The 24526-nt window shown below is 34.1% G+C and overlaps 1 protein-coding gene across 6 annotated transcripts in view; it reads right to left on the minus strand.

Annotated features, from left to right (window-relative positions):
- Positions 1-24526, minus strand: part of LRRC7 (leucine rich repeat containing 7) — a 609335-nt gene that overhangs the window by 115209 nt on the left and 469600 nt on the right. For all 6 annotated transcript variants that reach the window (XM_025288475.3, XM_006077621.4, XM_045166132.1 and 3 more), the window contains exons 12-18: positions 19426-19555; positions 18342-18457; positions 14547-14616; positions 12460-12559; positions 7885-8009; positions 5612-5860; positions 354-554 (exon numbers count right to left, since the gene is read on the minus strand). In XM_025288475.3, coding sequence (XP_025144260.3) covers positions 354-554; positions 5612-5860; positions 7885-8009; positions 12460-12559; positions 14547-14616; positions 18342-18457; positions 19426-19555 — 991 coding nt within the window. The remainder of the gene's footprint in view (positions 1-353; positions 555-5611; positions 5861-7884; positions 8010-12459; positions 12560-14546; positions 14617-18341; positions 18458-19425; positions 19556-24526) is intronic.

Raw genomic sequence — 24526 nt, forward strand, 5'->3', positions numbered from 1 at the left:
TCTGCAGAATAATAATAAAAACTTCATTCATACTTTTCTAATGACTCATACAATAAAAGTTAGGGATAGTCAAAGGAATATCATGAAAATGATTTAACTTACTGATCAGGACTAGCCAGGTGAGTAAACTATTCCTTCTGTGTACTGGAACTTGCAAAGCTGTATTAATGGTTTAAGACCATGAAGGTGTCATTTATTAAATGCAACCCTCAGAGTTAAAAAGAGTAGACAGATTTATTTATATATTAGGAAAAAAATGCACTTAATGAAGATCTGCCCAGTTTAAAAAAATGTCATTTAGTAATTTCAAAAAATCCAAACCACACTGGCAATTACCAATAACCTTGAAATACCTCCACTGTAATCTCCTTTGGGGCTACAGGCCACTTGTGTTCATATTTTTCTTTCACAGTTTGCTCCGTGTTAGCAGTTGGATTTGAATTTTCAACACGCACTCCATGGCTTGGTTTACCCACCAGATTTTGAACAGATTTTACCATATTCTTTAAATCCTCTGGATAAGGAGTTGGATATCGTTTTAGGTTTATTTCAACCTAGAAGTTTATAAAAAGAAATTTAACATAAAAATACCTTCAGCAAGCATGTTCACAAAACTACTCCATTTTAGGCACAGTAGTATAACCAAATGCAATATAGTGAGTGTTGAGCTAGCTGAAAAACTGTGCTGTAGAGTAGAAGACAGTGTTCTTTACACATTCTGCCTCCTAGGACTTCTCCCCACCCCTGGTCACCCTTCTAGATTAAAAACAATTTTTGGATATTATCCTATGCTTAGACCTACTCTATAAATGGTTGAAATAGCAGTAGGTCAAACACTTAAGTGATTGGTAATCTATGAAAAATTTAATCAAGTTACTATCAGCTGTATTTATACTTTAGAGGCTATTCTCTGCACTATCTTAATTATTTATAAATAACTATTTTGACATTAGAAATATCTTTGAAATATCAATGCAGGTGATGCAATGAGACTCTAAAAGATTTACAAGTAGATTTATCACTTATTGAAAAAAATGGGGAGTTGACAGTATCTATTAATATCATCAAATATGCACCAGCTCTATGTTAATCAGCATGTTACATCAAAAGATAGGTAGCTAATTCTTGTTAATAACTTGCTGCTGCTGCTAAGTCGCTTCAGTCATGTCCGACTCTGTGCGACCCCATAGACGGCAGTCCACCAGGCTTCCCTGTCCCTGGGATTCTCCAGGCAAGAACACTGGAGTGGGTTGCCATTTCCTTTTCCAAAGCATGAAAGTGAAAAGTGAAAGTGAAGTGGCTCAGTCGTCTCCGACTCTTCGAGACTCCGTGGACTGCAGCCTACCAGGCTCCTCCGTCCATGGGATTTTCCAAGCAAGAGTACTGGAGTGGGGTGCCATTGCCTTCTCCATTAATAACTTAAAGAAACACCTTTAGAGAGGTTTTCATGTTAGTTTTTACTAATAAAGTAACATGCATTATAGGTTACATCTTACAATAAAGAGAAAAAAAAAATTGAGAACTTTGTCTAAGATATTCTAGGTAAATATGTAAATTTTGGCTGCTTTTTATTGAGAGATTTATTTCCATTCTTGAATTCATTTTTGGCATATGAATCTCACTTTAGGGAATATATGTATATTAATTATTATTATTCACATTTAATTTAGAGAGAGAAAATATGAGACATTCCATATAGAATATTCTACCACCAGAGTGCTTAAAATATATTTAAAATGGCATAGATATAAATTATTCAGGCTGATTAAAATGGAGTAGGAGGAAAAATAGGGGCATATTTACTTGGCTTGATTTATTCTAACAGCCATGTCTTTTTGCATCTGAGTAGAATCAACTTTACAAAATGGAATGACTTATGTGACTGTGGTGAGTATGTGTTGTGGAAAATGTGTGTGAGGGACGTTTAGAAGTGGGCAAGAACCAACTTTACAAAATGGAATGATTTATGTGACTGTGGTGAGTATGTGTTATTAAAAATATGTGTGAGGGTGGTTTAGAAGTGAGCAGAGGTGGAAGAGAAGCTGAAAGAGTAAGAAGAGAGGGAATGAGAGATTAAAAGAGAAAAAGGGCGGGGCACACACATCCCCCCATACCTATGTAACACATGGAATGTAAGAAACTGTGATAGTGGTATAGATCTGAGGGTTATAGATATGAATTCAAACCCTTTTGCTCATCTGCAGTTTAGCAAATCCACCAACTTTGTTACTCTAGTATATTTTCCTGTGGCTCACTATACATATCAAATACTGGGATTAGACTTCTTTGGATGATTTTTAACATTTGCTTCAGTACTAAAACTAAATTATTTTTCCAATTAATGTTTAGAAAGCTTATAAAAAACCAGATAATTTTGTTAGTATAATTATCATTGAAATGTGATTTAATCCTTAATATGCTGAAACAAGGATGAAGTTAATAATATATAGAAATAAATCTACAAAAATATAACCCATGAAAAAAATTAGACTTTACCAAAAAAATGTATAAGTTGTTAGAGTGTAATATAAGTATTTCTCAGGGTACTTTATAATGCATTCTTAAATAAACAAAAAGAATGATAGCCATGCTAGACATAGTCCATTGGGATGCATGCATTCTTGGATCTGCTGTTTAAATTGGTATTAGAAATATTAATCACAAATTCAATCTGAGTTTTAAATTATATTATTGAACTTGTTTAAAAATACTTGATATCAGAGGACTAAAAGTCAAAAAACTACATTTATAAAATTTAAATTGTAAAATGATATGCCTAGTATACCAATTAAGAACACCTTTTAATTTTTAATAAGTGGTGGTATATGAATGAAAAGTAATTTTCAAATAGGGCATTAAATTAAAATTCTACACATCTTAAAATATCTTCAATGTAAAATTACATTTCTAAATTGAATCAAAGGCAAAAAATGGGATGGGACATGTTCTTTCTTAATTAAATTAAATACTTCATTGAATAATGTAATCTAATTTTTGAAGATGCTGTGTCTCTGCTGACACGATTAGATGACTATTTTCTTATGGCCATGGTGCTGAAACTTTCTGGTTATTTTATAAGCAAGTTAATATTATATTTGGTCACATCACTGAATATATTTGGGTACTTTATCTCTGTAAAAATATTTAAATGTGGAAATACAGTAGATTTGCCATGAAGCTAAAGAAGTTTAAGTTTTAGGGTATATCACCTTCATGGACTCTTTCAAAGCCTTATAAGGGGCCCTACTTATGCATTTACATGGTTATTTTATATTCTTTTCCTTAAAGAGGCTCCTCTCCAAATTGTGGGAAATCATGAAATCTGGAATTGTTCCATCTATACAATAAGGTCCTTGCTTCCCATTTGCTAGTTTACCAGCAGAATTGACTGGAAGACCTAAATTTTACCCCCAACTAGCTATAAAGCCACAAATCTGACCAGTTTCTATTTGTGTAAAATAAGTAGATGGAATGATAATATTTAGGGTTAATTCATAACTCAAATAAGATAAATGTGAAAGTTATTTGAAAATATACAATTTCTATGCAGAGATTAGATACTATTTCTAATATCAGATTCTACTTAGGTATTTTTAAAATCTGGAGTCTTTTGGCAATTTAGCTTTATTATATATATGTCTAACCGTAATATCTAACTGGATCTTTTTCAGGTTGTATGCACCAATATCATTTATTCAATATCTGCCATGTGCCAGGCACTATGCAAAGTGTTTTATATGGATAAATAATTTATTATTATTTATTATTTTATATAAATAATAAAACTTACTTGTTACCAAACAGATTTAAATATATAGTCATAATTAATAACAATTAAAATCTATAATAAATTACATTTCATAACCCATTGTAGTATCTGCTCCCATCTTAGAGAAGGAAAACAGGGGTTGAGATGGTGTAAGTTGAAGGTCATATAGCTTTAGGTATCAATGCCCAGATTCAAGCTCAGGTTTTTGACTCCAAAGCTTATGCTTCACAAGTGTTACTTGGCTCAGAGCTATTCTCTGGTATAGGCGCAGCACATATTGTACAATCTTGTGGAAGAAATAGTGTAAATCTAAAATGTGAATTTTATTGAATTAAGATAACATCAATGTATAAAACATGAAGTTAATATATTAAAAATGAAAACAGTATTTTATAATTCTATGTTGATAACTTCTCTAAAAGCATATTTTATACCCTTTTACAGATTGTTTTGCCTATTTTCCAACTCATGTGTGATGTGCTTCTGAAATGAATAAACATGATCATAAATACAATTATATTTATAGTTCAGTAAAGCTCAAATAAAAAAGTAGTTTCTTTATATTTATAAATATATGTTATAAATATTCCCTTATTCTAATATGGGACATATGTAATAGGTGGTAAAAATTTGTCAGTTATGTTCTTAATAAAATATTGTCTTTATCACTCACCATAAAGTATTTGCTCATTTTACATATACATTTTATTAAAATGCAAGATTTTTACTGACATGTTATTTTATCTTAATTTTGAAAAATAGAAGTGTTTCACAACATTCTATATATCTTAGACCTTAAAAAAAGTGCAGTAAATGCAAATAGTAGCTGCAAGATGTTGGAGACTCCCAAAGATTTGGCAATTGAAGAATTAATGTTAACAGTAAGGGATTTAGAAATGATATCATGAATTCACATAGAGGTATGCTTTTCTTATGTAATGATTAAAATGTAATTTGATTTGACTGTAAATTCCAGTAAGAGAAATAATAGTTAATGCTTTGGTTGTTAGTTCTTTTAAATATATTATTCTAGGAATTAATTGGAACATTTTATAGAAAGGAAACCTATAGTAGTTTCAGTTAGGATTCTCAGCTTGCCTTATATTGTAGAAAGACTATAAGCCACAGAATAAGAATCTAGTCCACTATATGTGGATGATAAAGTTTATAAAAAATAGTGCTCTTCTACATCCCATTAAGATTTTCTTTTTCATTAAACTCTTAAACACCCCACCTACTGAGATAAGGAAGTCCTATTTGCCAGAATTTCCAGGCCAATCTTCTCTTACAGGAATTCTCATTATCTGTGCCTTCAAATTAAAGGGAAATTGATGCTTTTCAATAGATGTCCATCTTTGTGCTCAAAATCCACTCTCAGCAAATTTCAATTGCAATCTCATGCTGTTTTAAGAATCTAGCTTTAGTTATTCAGTCTCTCCTAGAATTGATATTACAGAAAAATGTGTGTACGTCTGGGGACAATTTAGATTGCATCAGTAGTGTCATCAACATTCTGCCCAACTATTGGTATTCCCACACTTTAAGAGAAAAACCTTGAAAATAAAAACAAACAAAAATGAAGTGCCCAACTCAAAAACCATGCCAGCTATCCCACCAGTAGGCATCTCATATTGATGTTCCCTCCCCCTCTGACTCAGTTCTTCCCTCCCCATTGCCAATGTCAATGAACAAAAGTTAAATTGGGATCAAACACTGGCAATTGAAAGGTTTCTAGATAATCAACATTTCTTACCCCACATCATGCAGAACATACCCCATAAACCACTGTTCCAAGGTTGCTTCTACATAGGGGATTCTCCTACCCCAAACACCTAGGCCTACCTGTCTGCCACTTAGAGAGGGAAGAGTGGTAGATTGTGCTGCAACTGGCAATGGAGTACACATGCTCCTTTCCTGCTGGAGGCCACTTATACAACCCCATGCCAGCTGTGGGTCATTCTGGGGGACAGGCATTTCTTGGATCTGCTGATCACACCTGGCCCATGGTGTGCAGCAATCGCCAGACAGTCTGGCAGGTTGGAGAGTAATCCCACGCTGGCCCCTTTCCCAGGGGGCTTGGCAGGAGTGATCCTGTGGGAGAAGGAATCTCCATTTTCTGGGAGAAAGAGGAGCACTGTAGCAAAACTTTCACTTTATCATTTTTCTATTCTTGATTCTATTTTTTCATTCTGGGTAATGCATTTAAAACAACCATCAGAAAATTAGTTTTAACTCTGTGTGATCAAACAGTACCAGTGTCACACGAAACCCAAGGGTCTCAATTTCGTCACACAAAGCAGCATTCATACTACACTAAGCACACTATAAGTAGGGCATTATACTCTAGTCCATTTGGAAGTTTATGCCATAGGTTAGCAGTTCCTTTTAAAATTTTATATAAATTAAAGGTAAAATGAAAATGGTGCTAAATTTAATGTATATGTAATGAGCCAGAAAAGTATAATTTCATGTAAGATTCCAGCATATTCCGTTCATCATGCTTCCATAATGATTTATTTAGACGTTTGCGTGTATTCTAATTTGTCCAATAACCAATAGCATTGGAAATACTCAAATTAGTCAAAACCAAGTAGTCTGAGATTTTGGAAACATGTATTATTTCCCCAATATATAAAATAAATCAAATATAAATAAACACAGAGAAAATGTACTCTAAAGTATAATGAGCCTACTCTCATTATAATCAAACCTGATCACATAACACACAAACAGGGCTGCTAAATGTCTGTTTGAATTTACTATATTTTATGCTTTCATTGACACATATACCAAAGTATATTTAGTGTACTCTTTTCTTCTTAGAGCCTTTGAATTAAGTTTTTTTCTTTTTTTAAGGAAGAATTATGTAGTTTTTGACATTCAATGAAGTAAAAGAATGAATCAGAGGTCCAGGATAGAATGCATCATCCATTGGTTCCGGATTTAACATATAAAATCCTTACAAGAAGAACTGAAATGTTCTAAAGGTCTTTTTTCTTGTTTTAGTTAAAAATGTCTCTTTGGTTATTAGACAGCACTAATCAACCATTCAGAAACATTTTTTTTTAAGCCCAAATCTTTAACACAATTGTTATTTTGATTTGGGAATCTATTTTGAGTTCTTCACGATGATACAGGTAGGCTTTGTCAATTACAGTAAGGTTCTAGGGTGTGCTGGTTCAAGACAAAAGTTTAGAAAATGTGGGAAGGAGGAGACAGAGAAGAACATGTCACACAATCCAGACCTATTAATAGGATGCATATACAATTACTTAGGAAATTAGTCACCAAGGGTGAGAGCTGTTAGTACCCATGATGGAAAAAGTGCAAAAATAATATAAAAATGATGAGAGATTCAAGATGTTGCCATGATGATAAGATGAAGACCTGATGTTAATATAATTCATATAAATTCTGACATTTTCAAATTTATATAATGGAAAAATATAGATTTTAAAATTCTGACCTTGTTACTTAGATTAGTGCCAATAAAGGATTTTTAAAAATATGCTTTAAGGTGAAAAATTTTAAGTAATTTTCCTTAAGGGATACTACCTGCTATTAGGCACTCACCTAAGTTTCAATGAAAAACTTGTTCTCACACTTAAGAAAATTCATAACGTCTTCTCAAACATTCCAGAGACGTAGAATCCTTCCAAAATTTTAATGCAATGTAATATATCAATGCACTGGCTGTTTCGTATATGTGGATTTTGACTTCACACAGTCTGAATGATGCCCTGCCTTGCTCAGTGGTTAAAAAAAACATTTCAGTGTTTCAAAGATGTAGTAGTAAGGTATTAGGTGAAGCCCATTACCCAACTTTTTGTTGGTTTTGTTCTTTGCTTTCTCTCAGCTTGAATCTCTCATGTTGCTATTCTGTAAGATGGGGTGGTTTATGAGATTTGCTCAGTCAGGATGTTTGCCTCATTCTGAAGCACAGCAGTGCTTCCAAAATCACATCCTGCTATAAGGAAAAGTACCGCCATGAGACTTGAAGATGTATCTGACCTTCTAGCAAAGGTCAGTCAGTGAGTCCAAAGTCTATCTGAATAGTAACAATGAACAAACAAAAATAATGAGAAGAAAGAGGAAACAAAAATTAAAAGGTTCACCTTAACTTTCCCAGCATTTTCGTCATCTTCCTTTTTTTCTTCAAATTCAAAGGCAACAGTCATGCGTTGTTGTCTCTGTTCTTCCCATAGTGTGGGGTTAAAGCTGTCACTGTCTGACTGGAAATCTACAGTTAGATTCCAAAGTGTTACTGTTTTTTTTTTTTTTTTTTTTTTTTTTTTTACATAAATTGTTATTTAATAGAACTTAGTATACTATGCAAAAAAAATAGTGATAGGTATTAAAAACAAATACAAAAATAAAAAAAGAAAAGAAAAAATAAAGGGATAGAAAGAAAGAAGTAAAGAAAGAAGGAAAGAAAAAAAAAGGAAAAATTATCTTGATATTTGTTATATAGACTTTTGACATCTTAACCCAAATTCAGCTTTGCTAAGTGTACATTAATTATATATTGGGGTTGAGAAGTTTTCCAGTGTAGAGAATGGACATAGCATATGATAAAAGAGAGAGATAGAGTAAGTAATTTAAACTGTTATCTCCTTTAATTTGCAAAACAGCATAATGGTAGTACTAATATAATCAATCCTCAATTTAATAATGAGAAAACTATTGCTGAATTTTGAGAGACTTGTTCAAAGTCGTGCAGCTTCTCCATGGCCAATGGAAGATGTCCTGTGACTACAGAGTCCATAAATGTAATCAGTAATCTGTATTAGGGTGTTATAAAAGATACTATGTAATGCTGCTTTGCAATAAATGGTCCAAGATTTCAAACTTTTTTGTTGTAGTTTTGTCTGTCTGGTTGTGGGGCAATGTAGTGGTGCTAGGTAAAAACATGTGGAAATGAAGTCTTTAACATTTGAGTCTCAATTAGTTTAAATATGTCTCAAATTAACAGGGAAAAGAAATGGCTTAATCAATCTTTAATTTACATGCTGGTTAATGGTAATATCTTCTTTGCAACATTAATTGTGAAGTTCACATTAAAAGGCAATAAAAGCACTTTTGTTCAGTTGCTAAGTCATATGCTACTCTTTGTGACTCCATGCACTATAGCACATCAGGCTCCTCTGTCTTCCACTGTCTCCCAGAGTTTGCTCAAATTCACATCCAATAAAAGCACTTAATTTAGGCTAAATTCTTTCCCAATGCATGAACTTTATTATTTATAAAACTTTACTGCAACGAGTTCTGAGAGTTGGTTTTCCACATAAAAAGTGAAAAAAGTGACTTGCTTAAAGTTCAAGAAAAATTTTCTGTACCAGCTCTGCTCTCCTCAAAGGAAAACAAAACAAACAAATTTGTCTAATTTCTTCACATCCCATCTTACCTAACTAGGTCTAACCTCACTCACTCCCTGGAACAAATTAGGGATTTAATCTTTGAGGCTAGATCTCAGAAATAACTGGCAAATATGAGACACTTTTCATTTTCTCCTAGAGCCTTTCAAAATGAAATATTCTGTTAATCTAGGGATATTAAAAAAATAAATGTAAGTAAAATTGCATGAATAAAACATAATCTTTACTTAAGATTCTTCTTATAACCAATGTAAACATAGTGGATTTTCTTTCATAAATTCTAAAAGATCACTTTTACTGAAGTCTGAAAAATACATATGAAACAAGCTTTCCTTTTCCTACTTCTGTAGATCAAAATTTGAAGAAAAATATCCACAAATGATTCATTTGCCTTTTTAAGTAAAAAAAAAAAAACTAACAACATTTATTGTAATTATTCTGTAAATAAGAACTTCATGAGCAAATAATTTCTTTAAAAAATTGATCTTTTAAATGGGTTGAGTAGATTTAACCCTTGGGTGGATTAAAGTGAGTTTGCTCTTTCAACATTAGGTCCATGAATCAAGGCAAATTGGAAGTGGTCAAATAGGAGATGGAAAGAGTGAACATCGACATTCTAGGAATCAGTGAACTAAGATGGACTGGAATGGGTGAATTTAACTCAGATTACCATTATATGTACTACTGTGGGTGAGAATCCCTTAGAAGAAATGGAGTAGCCATCATAGTCAACAAAAGAGTCCAAAATGCAGTACTTGGATGCAATTTCAAAAATGGCAGAATGATCTCTGTTCATTTCTAAGGCAAACTTTTCAATATCACAGTAACCCAAGTCTATGCCCTGACCAGTAATGCTGAAGAAGCTGAAGTTGAATGATTCTATGAAGACCTACAAGACCTTCTGCAATGAACACCCAAAAAAGATGTCCTTTTCATCATAGGGGACTGGAATGCAAAAGTAGGAAGTCAAGAGATACCTGGATTAACAGGCAAGTTTGGCCTTGGAGTACAAAATGAAGCAGGGCAAACGCTAACAGAGTTTTGCCAAGAGAATGCACTGGTCATAGCAAAAACCCTTTTGCAACAACACAAGAGAAGACTCTACACATGGACATCAGCAGATGGTCAACACCAAAATCAGATTGATTATATTCTTTGCATCCAACAATGGAGAAGCTCTATAGTCAGCAAAAACAAGACCAGGAGTTGACTGTGGCTCAGATCCTGAACTCCTTATTGCAAAATTCAGATGCAAATTGAAGAAAGTAGGGAAAACCACTAGACCATTCAGGTATGACCTAAGTCACATCCCTTATGATTATACAGTGGAAGTGAGAAATAGATTCAAGATAGACACTGTCTACTCTATCAGGAACATTTCATGCAAAGATGGGCTCATTAAAGGACAGAAGTGGTATGGACCTAACAGAAGCAGAAGATATTAAGAAGAGGTGGCAAGAATATACAGAAGAAGTATACAAAAAAGATCTTCATGACCCAGATAATCACGATGGTATGATCACTCACCTAGAGCCAGACATCCTGGAAGGCAAAGTCAAGAGGGCATTAGGAAGCATCACTACGTACAAAGCTAGTGGAGGTGATGGAATTTCAGTAGACTATTTCAAATCCTAAAAGATGATGCTGTGAAAATGCCAGCAAATTTGGAAAATTCAGCAGTGGCCACAGGACTGGAAAAGGTCAGTTTTCATTCAAATTCCAAAGAAAGGCAATGCCAAAGAAAGCTCAAATTACCATAGAATTGCACTTATCTCATATGCTAGCAAAGTAATGCTCAAAATTTTCCAAGCCAGGCTTCAATAGTATGTGAACTATGGACTTCCAGATGTTCAAGCTGGTTTTAGAAAAGGCAGAGGAACCAGAAATTAAATTGCCAACATCCATTGGATCATTGAAAAAGCAAGAGAGTTCCAGAAAAACATCTATTTCTGCTTTATTGACTTTATATGCCTAGAGCCTTTGACTGTGTGGATTACAATAAACTGTGGAAAATTCTGAAAGAGATGGGAATACCAGACCGCCTGACCTGCCTCCTGAGAAATCTATATGCAGGTCAGGAAGCGACAGTTAGAACTGGACATGGAACAACAGACTGGATCCAAATTGGGAAAGGAGTACATCAAGGCTGTATATTGTCACCCTGCTTATTTAACTTATATACAGAGAATATCATGAGAAATGCTGGGCTGGATAAAGCACAAGCTGGAATCAAGATTGCCAGGAGAAATATCAATAACTTAAGATATGCAGATGACACCACTCTTCTGGCAGAAAGCGAAGAACTAAAGAGCCTCTTGATGAAAGTGCAAGAGGAGAGTCAAAAAGTTGGCTTAAAACTCAACATTCAGAAAACTAAGATCATGGCAACTGGTCCCATCACTTCATGGCAATAGATGGGGAAACAGTGGAAGCAGAGACAAATTTGATTTTTCTGGGATCCAAAGTCACTGCAGATGGTGATTGCAGCTATGAAATTAAAAGACGGTTACTCCTTGGAAGGAAAGTTATGACCAACCTAGACAGCATATAAAACACAGAGACATTACTTTGCCAACAAAGGTCTGTCTAGTCAAGGTTATGGTTTTTCCAGTAGTCATGTGTGGATGTGAGAGTTGGACCGTAAAGAAAGCTGAGCGCTGAAGAATTGATGCTTTTGAACTGCGGTGTTGGAGAAGACTCTTGAGAGTCCCTTGGACTGCAAGGAGATCCAACCAGTCCATCCTAAAGGAAATCAGCCCTGAATATTCATTGGAAGGACTGATGCTGAAGCTCCCATACTTTGGCCACCTGATGCGAAGAACTGACTCATTGGAAAAGACTCTGATGCTGGGAAAGATTGAAGGCAAAAGGAGAAGGGGACAACAGAGTATGAGATGGTTGGATGGCATCACCGACTCAATTGACATGAGTTTGAGTAAACTCCAGGAGTTGGTGATGGACAGGGAGGCCTGGCGTGCTGCAGTCCATGGGGTCACAAATAGTCTAACATGATTGAGTGACTGAACTGAACTGAATGTTTGGTTAAGAAGTCTTGTGCCTTTCAATTCACCAAGATAAGATATTGCTCCTAAAAGTCAATGTTATTTTCATGATAAATATAAAGAGGAAGAGTTATGTTTTCGAAATTTCACTTATTAATAAAATATTATAGTATGGAAGATAAGATTTGTGCTTGGAGTTAGCTCCCAAATGATTTATGTGGCATGCCCATGTGCTAGTATTGGTCAGAGTTAGAATAAAATTAATCCCTTTTATCCATAATCATACAAGTATAGGAGAAATTTCTATGTTTACCTTCATCACCACGAGGTTGCTGGGGAAACATGTAGTTGGTCAATACTCTTTGCTTTGTTTCTGGATGGGCTTCAGTTTGTAAAGGGATAAGGGCTTTGGACTGGAAGCAAAGGAGATAAATTAGATTAATAATATTAGAAATATAAAGAATATTTCTTTTATATAAGATAAAGGTCAGCAGTCTGGCGTCACTGTGTTGAATGAACAATTAAAAGAAAAGTAAGGAAAAAAATAACAAAAAAATAAAATATAAGATAAAATAAGACTACTGTAGAGGAATATTTTGAAATTATAAGGTTTTTTTTTTAATTTTATTTTATTTTTAAACTTTACATAATTGTATTAGTTTTGCCAAATATCAAAATGAATCCACCACATGTATAAGGGTTTTATAGTGAGATTTTCTTTTTCTTTATTATATTCTTTTTCAGAACCTATTCATCTTTATTGAACAATACCTTTTTTTTATCTTGAAGATACCAAAATGTGTCAAACTGTTTCAACTAATTAAACTTTTGGTATAGTTCTAAATGTTCATTAACTGTTGCCTTAAAAAGGCAAATGGAACTTGCTATTAAGTTCATACTATACAAGATGATCTATGAATTCAATTAAGTTAAAACATAAGCATTTAAAGAGATTTTTGTAACCAAAGACAGAGTCTACATATACATAAGCAACTGTCTTTGTATCTGATATATCACAAAGAATTTACCTATGGATAATAATATTTAATTCTCTATATTAATTTTATTTCAGACATACAATTTATGAAGGTTTTTAAAACTTTGATTTTAAATACAATATATAAACATTGAGAATAATCATATTGTTTAATAGTTTACACTTATTTCATGACATTTATTAAGAGTGAAGTACAATGGCAATTTAGGATGCCAACTTGTCTCATGAAACTGAGTTAGAAACCCATTAAATCACTGTTCTAAATAAAAGTTAAATGATGCAGCCATTGTTCTGCTCATTCTTCCACAAGAATATAAATCCTGATATTATGGGATTTGTTTTACAGTGTAAGACTGTAGACAAGACTGGTCCATTAGCATAGTTTGTATTGATTCCAGAAATGATTTACTTTATAATGATATATTGATGATTTGAAAAATCTACAGTTCATTGATGACTTGAATTTGAATGACAATATAATTTTTTACTTAGTAGAAGGGAAGAAAGTGCTGTAATGACTGTAGGAATATAAACATTATTCTCACACTTACATAACATTTTGCAGAGGTTTAATTTTTTTACAAAAATTGCCCAATACTTATGTCTGAACAATTCATTTACTGGTAATGTCACTTTTATGCTCAGAAAATAATCATAACAAACTAAATCCAAGATGATTTGTTTTCATTTGGTAATTTATATTTTGGGGCAGGATATTTAAAAATTTTAAGATTACAAGAAAAAAGCCAAAAAAACACAAAGTATGTCAAAATGGTCTATCTCTAGTTTTTGTGGTGGCAATTCAGATGCCTTCGACTATTTTTATTTTCCAGTTAATAAAATTATTCATTAACACTCAATTACTGATTCAATTATAATCTAATTTCATAAGTGTAAGTATTAACATCATAGCAATTTCACAGAAAATATTGATAAAAGCAACAAAAGTTATCACAATATTTTTGAATACATTTTTTAGAATTAAGTTGATATTAATTAAAGCATGGGAAAAAAGGAACATGACAGATAGTAACTCCCTCTTATGGGGATTGCAGTAATGATTTCTTATTCTTTACCTTCAGAGGTATAATTAAAGTACATCCTCTAAGGAGATGTATGTATCACCTAGAAAAATGATCATTTTGTGTATTAGATTTCTGAGAAAGAAGTAGATACTAAATTGAAGTATTTTAAAGGGATGAGAATTATAGTACTGTTTATCCATAGCAATGGAATACTTATTTGAGTTGCTACCCTTATAAAAATCTCTCCTCCAGGGGATAAAGAATCTATATTTTGTAGTAATTGTGAAAGGTATCTATTGAGAATAAATGAGTAATTCAACATTTCAATTATAGTTCATTTTAATAAACAAAATAAATCAGGTAATAAAAAAATGTTACCTGATTGTCAGAAAGCCACAAAGCTGCAAGCTCCTTCAGTTTGGTAAATGAGAATGGTAAATTCTTCAATCTGCAAAAACAAGAAATTTCTAATAGCATGGGTGAAGATGGATAAAGATCATTTAATGAAGTTATTTAGAATACTATAACTTATTTATTTCATTCTTATCTTTACTTCTTTCTCCACTGAGTAGCCTGAGAAATCATTTAAAAGTGAAAACCTTGAGTCTACAACTCTTCAAATGATAGGATAAAACTCTAAATTGTTACCATGCCTTGTCAGACCCTCTAAGATCTGGTCCCCTCAAACCCCTGGTCCCTCAAACCTCTGCACGGCTTCTTTGCTACTCTTTTCCTGACAGTCCCGTCAGTGCCACTGGCCTTCAATCAGCCTACTCCCAGGAATAGCCAAGCTCCTTTCTCTGCCTGGAAGACTCTTTCTTCCATACTTCACTTAACTAAAATTCCACAGATTCTCTAGTCAGCTGAAATGCCAGTTTCTGAAAGAAGCTTTTCTTGACTCCTCACTTAAATTTCTTTCCCCAATGTAGTCTCAAAGCACTTTTACTTCATGGACATATCTCAGTTTGAAATTACAATATTTATTTTTGTAGTTATTTTTTTTTTTTTAGGGTTACTGTTTAATATCTCTTTAAAACTGTAGACTCTATGAGGGCAAGAGCCATTTCCATCTTATTACTAAATGAATTTACAGCTCTGAATTTTATATTGATTCTTGAAAGTGTGTCCTTTTGTTCTTCCACCCTGTATACATCATTTAATAGATATTTAATCGATATTTAAAGAGGCAATCTTTAAAAATAGCATTTTAAGGTATGTGAAATTGTATTCAATCAAAATTATCAATTAAGCTTTGGCTTCAGCCTGTGGAGGGTCAAATCACCAATTGCCCAGTTCAACATAAATAAGATATACCTGAATTGTGGATGATCAATATATTGTTATTACATGAATTACCATCATAGCTAGTCAGCACAGTGAATAATACAAACAAGGCACACCAGTGAATTTATTGTTACTTTCTGCATGTTCACTTTTGAATACAGACAAACATTTTAGATAGGACTTGGAATGAAAATTTCTGTTAAATCTTTAATATGTTGGAATTCTATCAACCAACAAGCCTATAAACATATAACAGAGTGTGCATTGGCTAGGAAACTTTAGGAAGGATATAATGACCTTGCTGAGCTAATAGGAACTTGTAAAACATAAGAATATAAAGAATAAGAGATCAAATTATATCATAATTATTTTTTTAATATAATATTATACTAGCATTTATAACATTAAACCAAACTGTTCATAAAAGCTATTTCTAATTTTGGTTATTTAGTTTAAGTTGGAAATTATAAAGTAAGATGCTATGAGAAGTTTTTACATCATGTGGAGATGAATTAAAAGTAAAATATCAATTCTGCCACATCAAAATTACACGAGGGGATAACTCTCCAGAATCATTTACAATATCCATGATAAATCACCAGGCAAATCATAAAAGTAGAATATGGAAAGAAACTGTCAGAGAAAATGTTACCTGTATTTTTTTTCCCCACCATCACTTTCACCACCATTGAAAGTGAGGCTTTATTTAGTATTGTAACTGTCCAGTAAATTGATCACAGGAGCAGTCCTATAGTTGATAGTATAAATGAATCATCGTTTCTTAACTGTAATGACAAACTTCTAAAATTTATTGTATTGAGAATATAAAATTGGAGTAATCATGACTTTTAGAATAACTTTTAAATAATCATGACTTTTAAACATTTTAAATATTAAATAATATTTAATCTTTTATTCAAGCAGTTTATTCTCTGATAGTGATATTCAACTTTTACCTCAGCTTTGACTGAATATTGATTTTAATCTCAGGTTAAGATTCATTTATTGCACAACATTGTAAAGCAACTATACTCTCCAAAATTAAAAAAAATTCACTGATTAATTCATCAATTTAAAAATATTAGTTTGGTTCTATATTATGTTCCAATCACTGTATTAGGAGATAGATTAGCTTATATTTCTGACCTGATGAAGTACTTAAATTCCTAGTATTATGAGATTCTCAATGTCTTATTAATATCTTTTGTAATAGCTTTTAGCAATGTACTGTCCTATGGTAAACACTCACATAGGCTATATTTGTTGGATAAATAATTGCATTAGTAGCCCTAACTATGGGTCACTTAAATATTTTATAAGCATATTTTCCATATTGTGTGAATTATTCATGTATAAAATTTGAGCGGACCAAGAATTCAGGAAAAACTTCCAGCTCGTCATGAAAACTCTTCCTCCAGTTTGACAGTAATGGAACTTGGTTCCACTGGGGACTGTAACTGAACCCACTGGAACCCATCTTCCTATGATATCTCTATGACCGTATTTATAATATTGTTTACAAGAATATAATTAGAAAATTCTGAAAAATGTCTTACTGAAAGTTGAACACAATATTTAATGCATCTCCTCACTGTCCTGTCAAAGAGCCAAAACAAGAAATGGGTTGATTTGAAATGAATTACTCTTGTTGCAGCAAGTTATGAAGCTTCTTGGTCACCTTGGTTTTAAAAATAAAATTCCAAAGCTTTTAAAAAATGTTTAATTCTTTACATGAAAATATTGTTGAGCTGCTGCTGCTAAGTTGCTTCAGTCGTGTCTGACTCTGTGCAACCCCATAGACGGCAGCCCACCAGGCTCCTCTGTTCCTGTGATTCTCCAGGCAATAATACTGGAGTGGGTTGCCATTTCCTTCTCCAATGCATGCATGCATGCTAAAAAGTTGCTTCAGTCATGTCTGACTCTGTGCGACCCCATGGACAGCAGCCCACCAGGCTCCTCTGTCCACGGGATTCTCTAGGCAAGAATACTGGAGTGGGTTGCCGTTTCCTTTTCCAATTATTGAGCTACTAAATGCATTATTAGTTTTTTTTTTTCCCTCAGACAGACTAACAAATAACAACTCCCACACTCACTGAAACTTTAGAATCTAAACATTCTCCATGATTCTATAAAAGCTAATCTTTGATAGTTTTGTTGCAGTCTCAGCTTCTCATATTATCATTTGTCTGACTGAAACTTAATGAAAACACAGAGTTCAAGTAGTCTGTTCTATTCCATCACCACTTTATCTTTTTAGCAGTTATTTTTAGTCAATATTGATTTTTGTCATTTGCTATTTGAGAATATTTGTGGTAGAGATAAAGATGAATTGCATTTTCACTTTTTCTTTCTGCCTGTTCATCAATTTAACACTTTAGTCACAAGAAGAGAACCTATTCTTTCTTTTCCATTCTGAACATGGCTAAATAACCATTTGGTTGTCCTTACTATAATGCACAAAACATGACTTTTTAGTATTAGGTTCTTGGCATTATTCTTACCAGTGTTTTGGTGGTGTGGACAGTATACAAATAGCTCAGTTAATTTACTGGAGACATAAATGTATATATGAAAACACATATGTGCATACATACATACCTATGCACATATTTTTATTATCAAATTTTATAGATTTTTATTATAATTATTTTCCATGTTGTCATAATATTATGCTTTCTGCATATGGGAGGGTTTTGGCATATAATTTTTGAAATATCAGTTTAAAAATAATTTAGTTTCTGCTATTTTCTAATTGAATATTTGCATATTTATATAAATATTTGCATCCCATATATTTCATAAGACATAGGAAAAATTTCCAAAATTATTAATAAAAAGGAATAATTTGATTTTAGAAAACAATGAGATTGTGAAATGTTTCAAAAATACCTGTTGTCACTCAGATTTAAGACTCTTAGTTTCTGCATCTGTCCAATCTCTTCAGGAAGAAATTCCAGCTTATTGGAGCGTAGAGACATGACTGTTACATTCTTACAGCTTCCAATCTATAGGTAACAAAAAAAGTAAAGGATCACAGTGTAAACTATTCTATATTAATATTTATAATTTATAAAGTGATCTGATTGATTTATATATTTCCTTATCACTTCTAAGACTCAATATGTGCATTGTTTAATTTTTTATTGTATCTTTAAAATATGTTTAAAATACACTATATAATATATTCCTTTAGATATTAAGGCAATGTATATCTCATATTCTTATACATGTTACAAAGGAATAATTTTCCTTTAAATTTTATGATTAGAATATTTGTCAGCTTCATTGTTTTCATAAATCCCTTTTTTGTCTATCCTTAATAAGCACTAATAATATTGTTTATAAAAGATCATATATACTCAAACATGAAGTCTTATTGACATTTCCTTTGCAAAATTAGTTTAACTTCACATTACAATGGTACTTTTGTTTTTATTTATAACTTTTGTCTCTAAGACAATGATATATGGATTACTGCTCCTGATTATGAAAGCATTTAATAGAAAATGTTAAATTTAAAACATACTTCACAGTTTTTTCTTGACATGAATAAATGAAAGTCCCGTTTGGAGATGAATGCTAATGAACCCTTTTGGTGTATCCTGAAGTTAAAATAATATTATGCAACATACTTTAAAAAACTTATTTACATTAAAACTTTCACTTAGAAATGGAAACATAATTATCTCCAAATTTATTTAAAAACTGTTCATAAAATCAAAATATATAAATCGTTTGCATGAATTTATTTTATTACAATTTTTGGCAAGCAATGTTTAAGTCAAATGCATTTCCTTGGTCAAATATAAGAACTTATCCCTTGTTATTTTAAAAAGAACGATTAACAAATATATAACTCCTATATGCATTCACAGCTCAACTCATGAAGCTATGCTGCTAATGCACCTGTTAAAATTTATATCCAAAACAGAGTCATTAAAAATTAATTAATAGAAACAAATTTATTCCTCACTTCTCTGGGCAATTCTGGAAGGAAGTTCTCATCGACTGCTAATGTTCGAAGACTGTGAAGGTAGCCAATAGTAGAAGGTAGAGACTCCAGTTCATTACAGCTACAGTCAAATTCTTCTAATAAAGATAAACTGGAAAGTTAAATACATTAGTTAGACATTCTAAAAGTTCAGATGGCAAAAAAATTTTGAAAGGCCCACATATTAAAATTCACCAACAAAAGTTATTTATGTAGTGACTGCTTAATATTATGTAAGTTAATTTATCAGTTCCACCAAATGGTTCAATATCTCGTAATAAGTGGTTCAATTTGGTAAAATAAATCTAGTTCATTTTTCTCCTTTCTTAATTCACTTGTCGTTTAATTGAGCCTGAGAATGACAAAAAGTTTTGTCTGCTTTATTCAACTTACATGTCTCTTTTAGTCAGATGCTAATAATGTATATCCTTAGAATGAATGCATGTAAGTACATGGGCAGGTAAAAGGTATAGATGGCAGGTACAAGAAAGAGAAGAGAAGGGGGCAAAATCTTAACAACAAAACCACTGATTAGATGCAAAGTATTTTACTAAGCATTTTAGAGATAGAAGTAACTATTTTCCTTAAAGAAACTCTATCAGATATCTATTGTTTTAAACCTCTCTTACTTATAAGGAAATAGAGGCATAAAGAGGCTAAGCAACTAGCCCGAGGCGGCACAAAAGTAGGAAAGCTAGTACCTAAATGCAGACAGTGTGACTCCACTGTACCTTCTTGCCTCTCCGCCTGTGCCTTTCAGTAGCAGATGCTACAGACAGGGCATATTTCAGCCTGCAGATGTGTATCAGTTACTTTACAAAGTATTTTAAAAAGTGGTAAACTCTATATAATGACCCAGACTTTTGGTGTCTTTTGAAAAATAAGGATGATCTGCCAGTACTGGACCTTTATTCTCCCATGACAAGTAAAGAAAGCAGTGTAATGACAGCTGCCTTCAAATAAGCACAGTTCTCCAATTTGCCAAGATCCCCACCACTCCAAACTTAGCCCACTTTACCCCAAATCTACACAAAGGAATCCCATGAATACACATTCAAGCTATCACAAGGGAACAAGACATTTCATTGCTTGGTTTGAGACAGTTGGGAAAGAAAGGGGGCCTGGCACAGAGTAAGCACTAGCTATATTTAAGTTTCCTTTGATGGTAATATTATTACACTGTTACTACCATTCATATCATTGCTTTGCTGTAACAGGAAGGACCCCTCAAGGGTAATGATCTCACCACTGTAAAGGGAAGAATGAATTAGAAGTAGTTGGAATAAGGTTGTCAAATCCTCTTCCTTTTTCTTTATCTTGGAACTAGCTGGCTTGAAGGTAATTTATTCCCATCATTTAGTTAACAAGTGGACACAGAAATTAAGCATTTGAGTTTTAAGTTAGAATGGATTTGTGTCCCAGCTCTGTTGCTTATTAGGTGTATGATCTTGGATATCAAAAAATAAAACAAGGATCAGAGCTCAAAAATCAAAGCTGATTTTATTAATTGCCAGGCAAGGGAACATTCCCTGCTTACATGCAGAAGAAATTCACTTAGTAGCGCACTGGGAGGTGAGGTAGGGGGGAGGTCAGTGCCAAAAGGGGGTGGCAACAGGGCATCATGATGATCATGCTCATTAAAAATGAAAAATTTGCATTGTGGAGAGGGTAGAATAAGTTCACAAGTCTGTGTACAATTGGGTAAGTCAAGTCCTATTATTCATGGGAAGGGAAGAATCTAATTCAGTCAAGTCTAGCCTTACCCTGATCAGGGTAACTCATGATTCATAGTTCTTAACAGCTTCAACTGGTTAGAACCCAGAAGTGGGGAAGCACAGCATTCAGCTGTGAATAATAGCTTTGGTGTGCATGCTCAGTCCTGTCCAATGCATGCTCAGTCATGTCTAACTCCGTGTGACCCCATAGACTGTAGCCGCCAGGCTCCTCTATCCATGGGGTTCTCCAGGCAAGAATACTGGAATGGATTGCCATTTCCTCCTTCAAGGGATCTTCCCAACCTGATATAGGGATCAAACACGGTCCTCCTATGTCTCCTGCATTGGCAGTTGGTTTATTTACCACTGAGCCAACTGGTAAATGAATAATAACTCTAGAGTTAAGTTCAGTTCAGTTGCTCAGTCTTGTCCGACTGTTTGAGACCCCATGACGGTAGCAGGCCAGGCTTCCCTGTCTGTCACCAAATCTTGGAGCTTGCTCAAACTCATGTCAATCGAGTTGGTGATGCCATCCAACCATCTCATCCTCTTTTGTCCCCTTCTCCTTCCTTCAGTCTTTTGAGTCTTTTCTAATGAGTCAGCTCTTTGCATCAGGTGGCCAAAGTATAGGAGCTTCAGCTTCAGCATCAGTCCTACCAATGAATAGGACTGATTTCCTTTATGATGGACTCATTTATCTCCTTGCAATCCAAGGGACTCTCAAGAGTCTTCTCCAACACCACAGTGCAAAAGCATCAATTCTTCGGCACTGAACTTTCTTCATAATCCAAATCTCACATCCATACATGACTACTGGAAAAGCCATAGCTTTGACTAGACAGACCTTTGGCGGCAAGGTAATGTCTCTGCTTTCTAATACGCTGTCTAGGTTGGTCATAACTTTTCTTCCAAGGAGCATGTGTCTTTTAATTTTATGGCTGCAGGCACCATCTGTAGTGATTTTGGAGCCCTCAAAATAAAGTCTCTCAATGTTTCCATTGTTTCCCCACCTATTTGCCATGAAGTGATGGGATGAGCAGATGCCATGATCTTAGTTTTCTGAATGTTGAGCTTTAAGCCAACTTTTCCACTCTCCTCTTTCACTTTCATCAAGAGGCTCTTTAGTTCTTTGCTTTCTGCCATAACGGTGGTGTCATCTACATATCTGAGGTTAGTGATATCTCTCCCAGCATTTGGTAATTCAGCTTGGGCTTCATCCAGCCTGGAATTTCACATGATGTATTCTGCATACTAGTTAAATAAGCAAGGTAACAATATAGAGCCTTGCTACTGCTACTGCTGCTAAGTCACTTCAGTCGTGTCCAAATCTGTGCGACCCCATAGATGGCAGCCCACCAGGCTCCCCCGTCCCTGGGATTCTCCAGGCAAGAACACTGGAGTGGGTTGCCATTTCCTTCTCCAATGCATGAAAGTAAAAAGTGAAAGTGAAGTCGCTCAGTCATGTCCGACTCTTAGCGACCCCATGGACTTCAGCCTACCAGGATCCTCCACCCATGGTATTTTCCAGGCAAGAGTACTGGAGTGGGGTGCCATTGACTTCTCCGATAGAGCCTTGGGGCACTCTTTTTCCAATTTGGAATCACATGTTGTTCCATGTCCAGTTCTGACTGTTGCTTCTTGATATGCATATAGATTTCTCAGGAGGCAGATAAGGTGGTGGTTCATGTACTGTTGAAGCCGGCTTGGAGAATTTGAGTATTACTTTAAATTTTGTAGCATTACTTAAATTGAAGAAAGTAGGGAAAACCACTAGACCATTCAGGTATGACCTAAATCAAATCACTTATGATTATACAGTGAAAGTGACAAATAGATTCAAGGGATTAGATCTGATAAACAGAGTGCCTGAAGAACAATGGACGGAGGTGTGTGACATTGTACAGGAGGCAGTGATCAAGACCATCCTCAAGAAAAAAAAAATGCATAAAGGAAAATGGTTGTCTGAGGAGGCTTTACAAATAGCTGAGAAAAGAAGAGAAGTGAAAGGCAAAGGAGAAAAGGGAAGATATACCCATCTGAGTACAGAGTTCCAGAGAGTAACAAGGAGAGATAAGAAAGCATTCCTCAGTGATCAATGCAAAGAAATAAAGGAAAACAATAGACTGGGAAAGATTAGAGATCTCTTGGATAAAATCAGAAATACCAAGGGTACATTTCATGCAAAGATGGGCACAATAAAGGACAACAATGGTATGGACCTAACAGAAGTAGAAGATATTAAGAAGAGGTGTCAAGAATACACAGAAGAACTATACAGAAAATATCTTCATGACCTATATAACTATTATGGTGTGATCACTCACCTAGAGCCCAGAATCTTGGAATGTGAAATCAAGTGGGCCTTAGGAAGTGTCACTATGAACAAAGCTAGTGGAGGTGATGGAATTCCAGTTGAGCTATTTCAAATCCTAAAAGATGATGCTGTGAAAGTGCTGCACTCAACATGCCAGCAAATTTGGAAAACTCAGCAGTGGTCACAGGACTAGAAAAGTTGTTTTCATTCCAATCCCAAAGAAAGGCAATGCCAAAGAATGTTCAAGCTACTGCACAATTGCACTCATCTCACACACTAGCAAAGTAATGCATAGGATTTGTTAAATGCTCAGGATTTGTTAAATAGCATTAGTCTTCCAACAACATGGCTCAAATTCCAATTACCTTGGGATATCAGTTGTGAAATTGTTAGTCACTCAGTTGTGTGTGACTCTTTGCGACTGCATGGAGTTTAGCTCTTGGACTGTAGCCCATGAACTATAGCCTTCCAGGCATGGAATTTTCCAGGCAATAATACTAGAGTGGGTAGCCATTCCCTTACCCAGGAGATCTTTCTGAACCAGGGATTAAACTTGGTTCTTCTGCATTGCAGGCAGATTCTTTACTGTCTGAGACACTAGGGAAGGTCTATATTAACTGTGAATAACTACATGAAGTAAAAGCTTTGCTGCTAACTCTTCAGCCCACAGATCACAATGTAAATAACAGACGTGCATCATGATCAGTGATGAGTCTCATTACTCTTTGCAGTCTGTCATTGATCAGCCTCTGTGCATCTGCTCTTCAGTTCACATATGGACAGTAAATCCTGTAGTTGTGTTGCCTTCTTGTCAATCAGCTGTGAAGAGATACCATCGGCACCAAAATTTAGCATTTAAAGCACTACTCCTGTTGGGTAATGCTCTTGGTCATCCTAAGTTTCTTGGGGATTTAAATGAAAATATGAAAATTTGCTTTCTATCACCAAGAACAACTTCATTAATTCAACTGGTGGACCAAGTCGTTATTTCAATTTTGAAAGCCTATTATCTTACACACATTTTGGAATAAGTTTTGATGCTACAACTGGAGAT

Source organism: Bubalus bubalis, chromosome 6, assembly GCF_019923935.1.
Source record: "Bubalus bubalis isolate 160015118507 breed Murrah chromosome 6, NDDB_SH_1, whole genome shotgun sequence".
Lineage (NCBI taxonomy): Eukaryota > Metazoa > Chordata > Mammalia > Artiodactyla > Bovidae > Bubalus > Bubalus bubalis.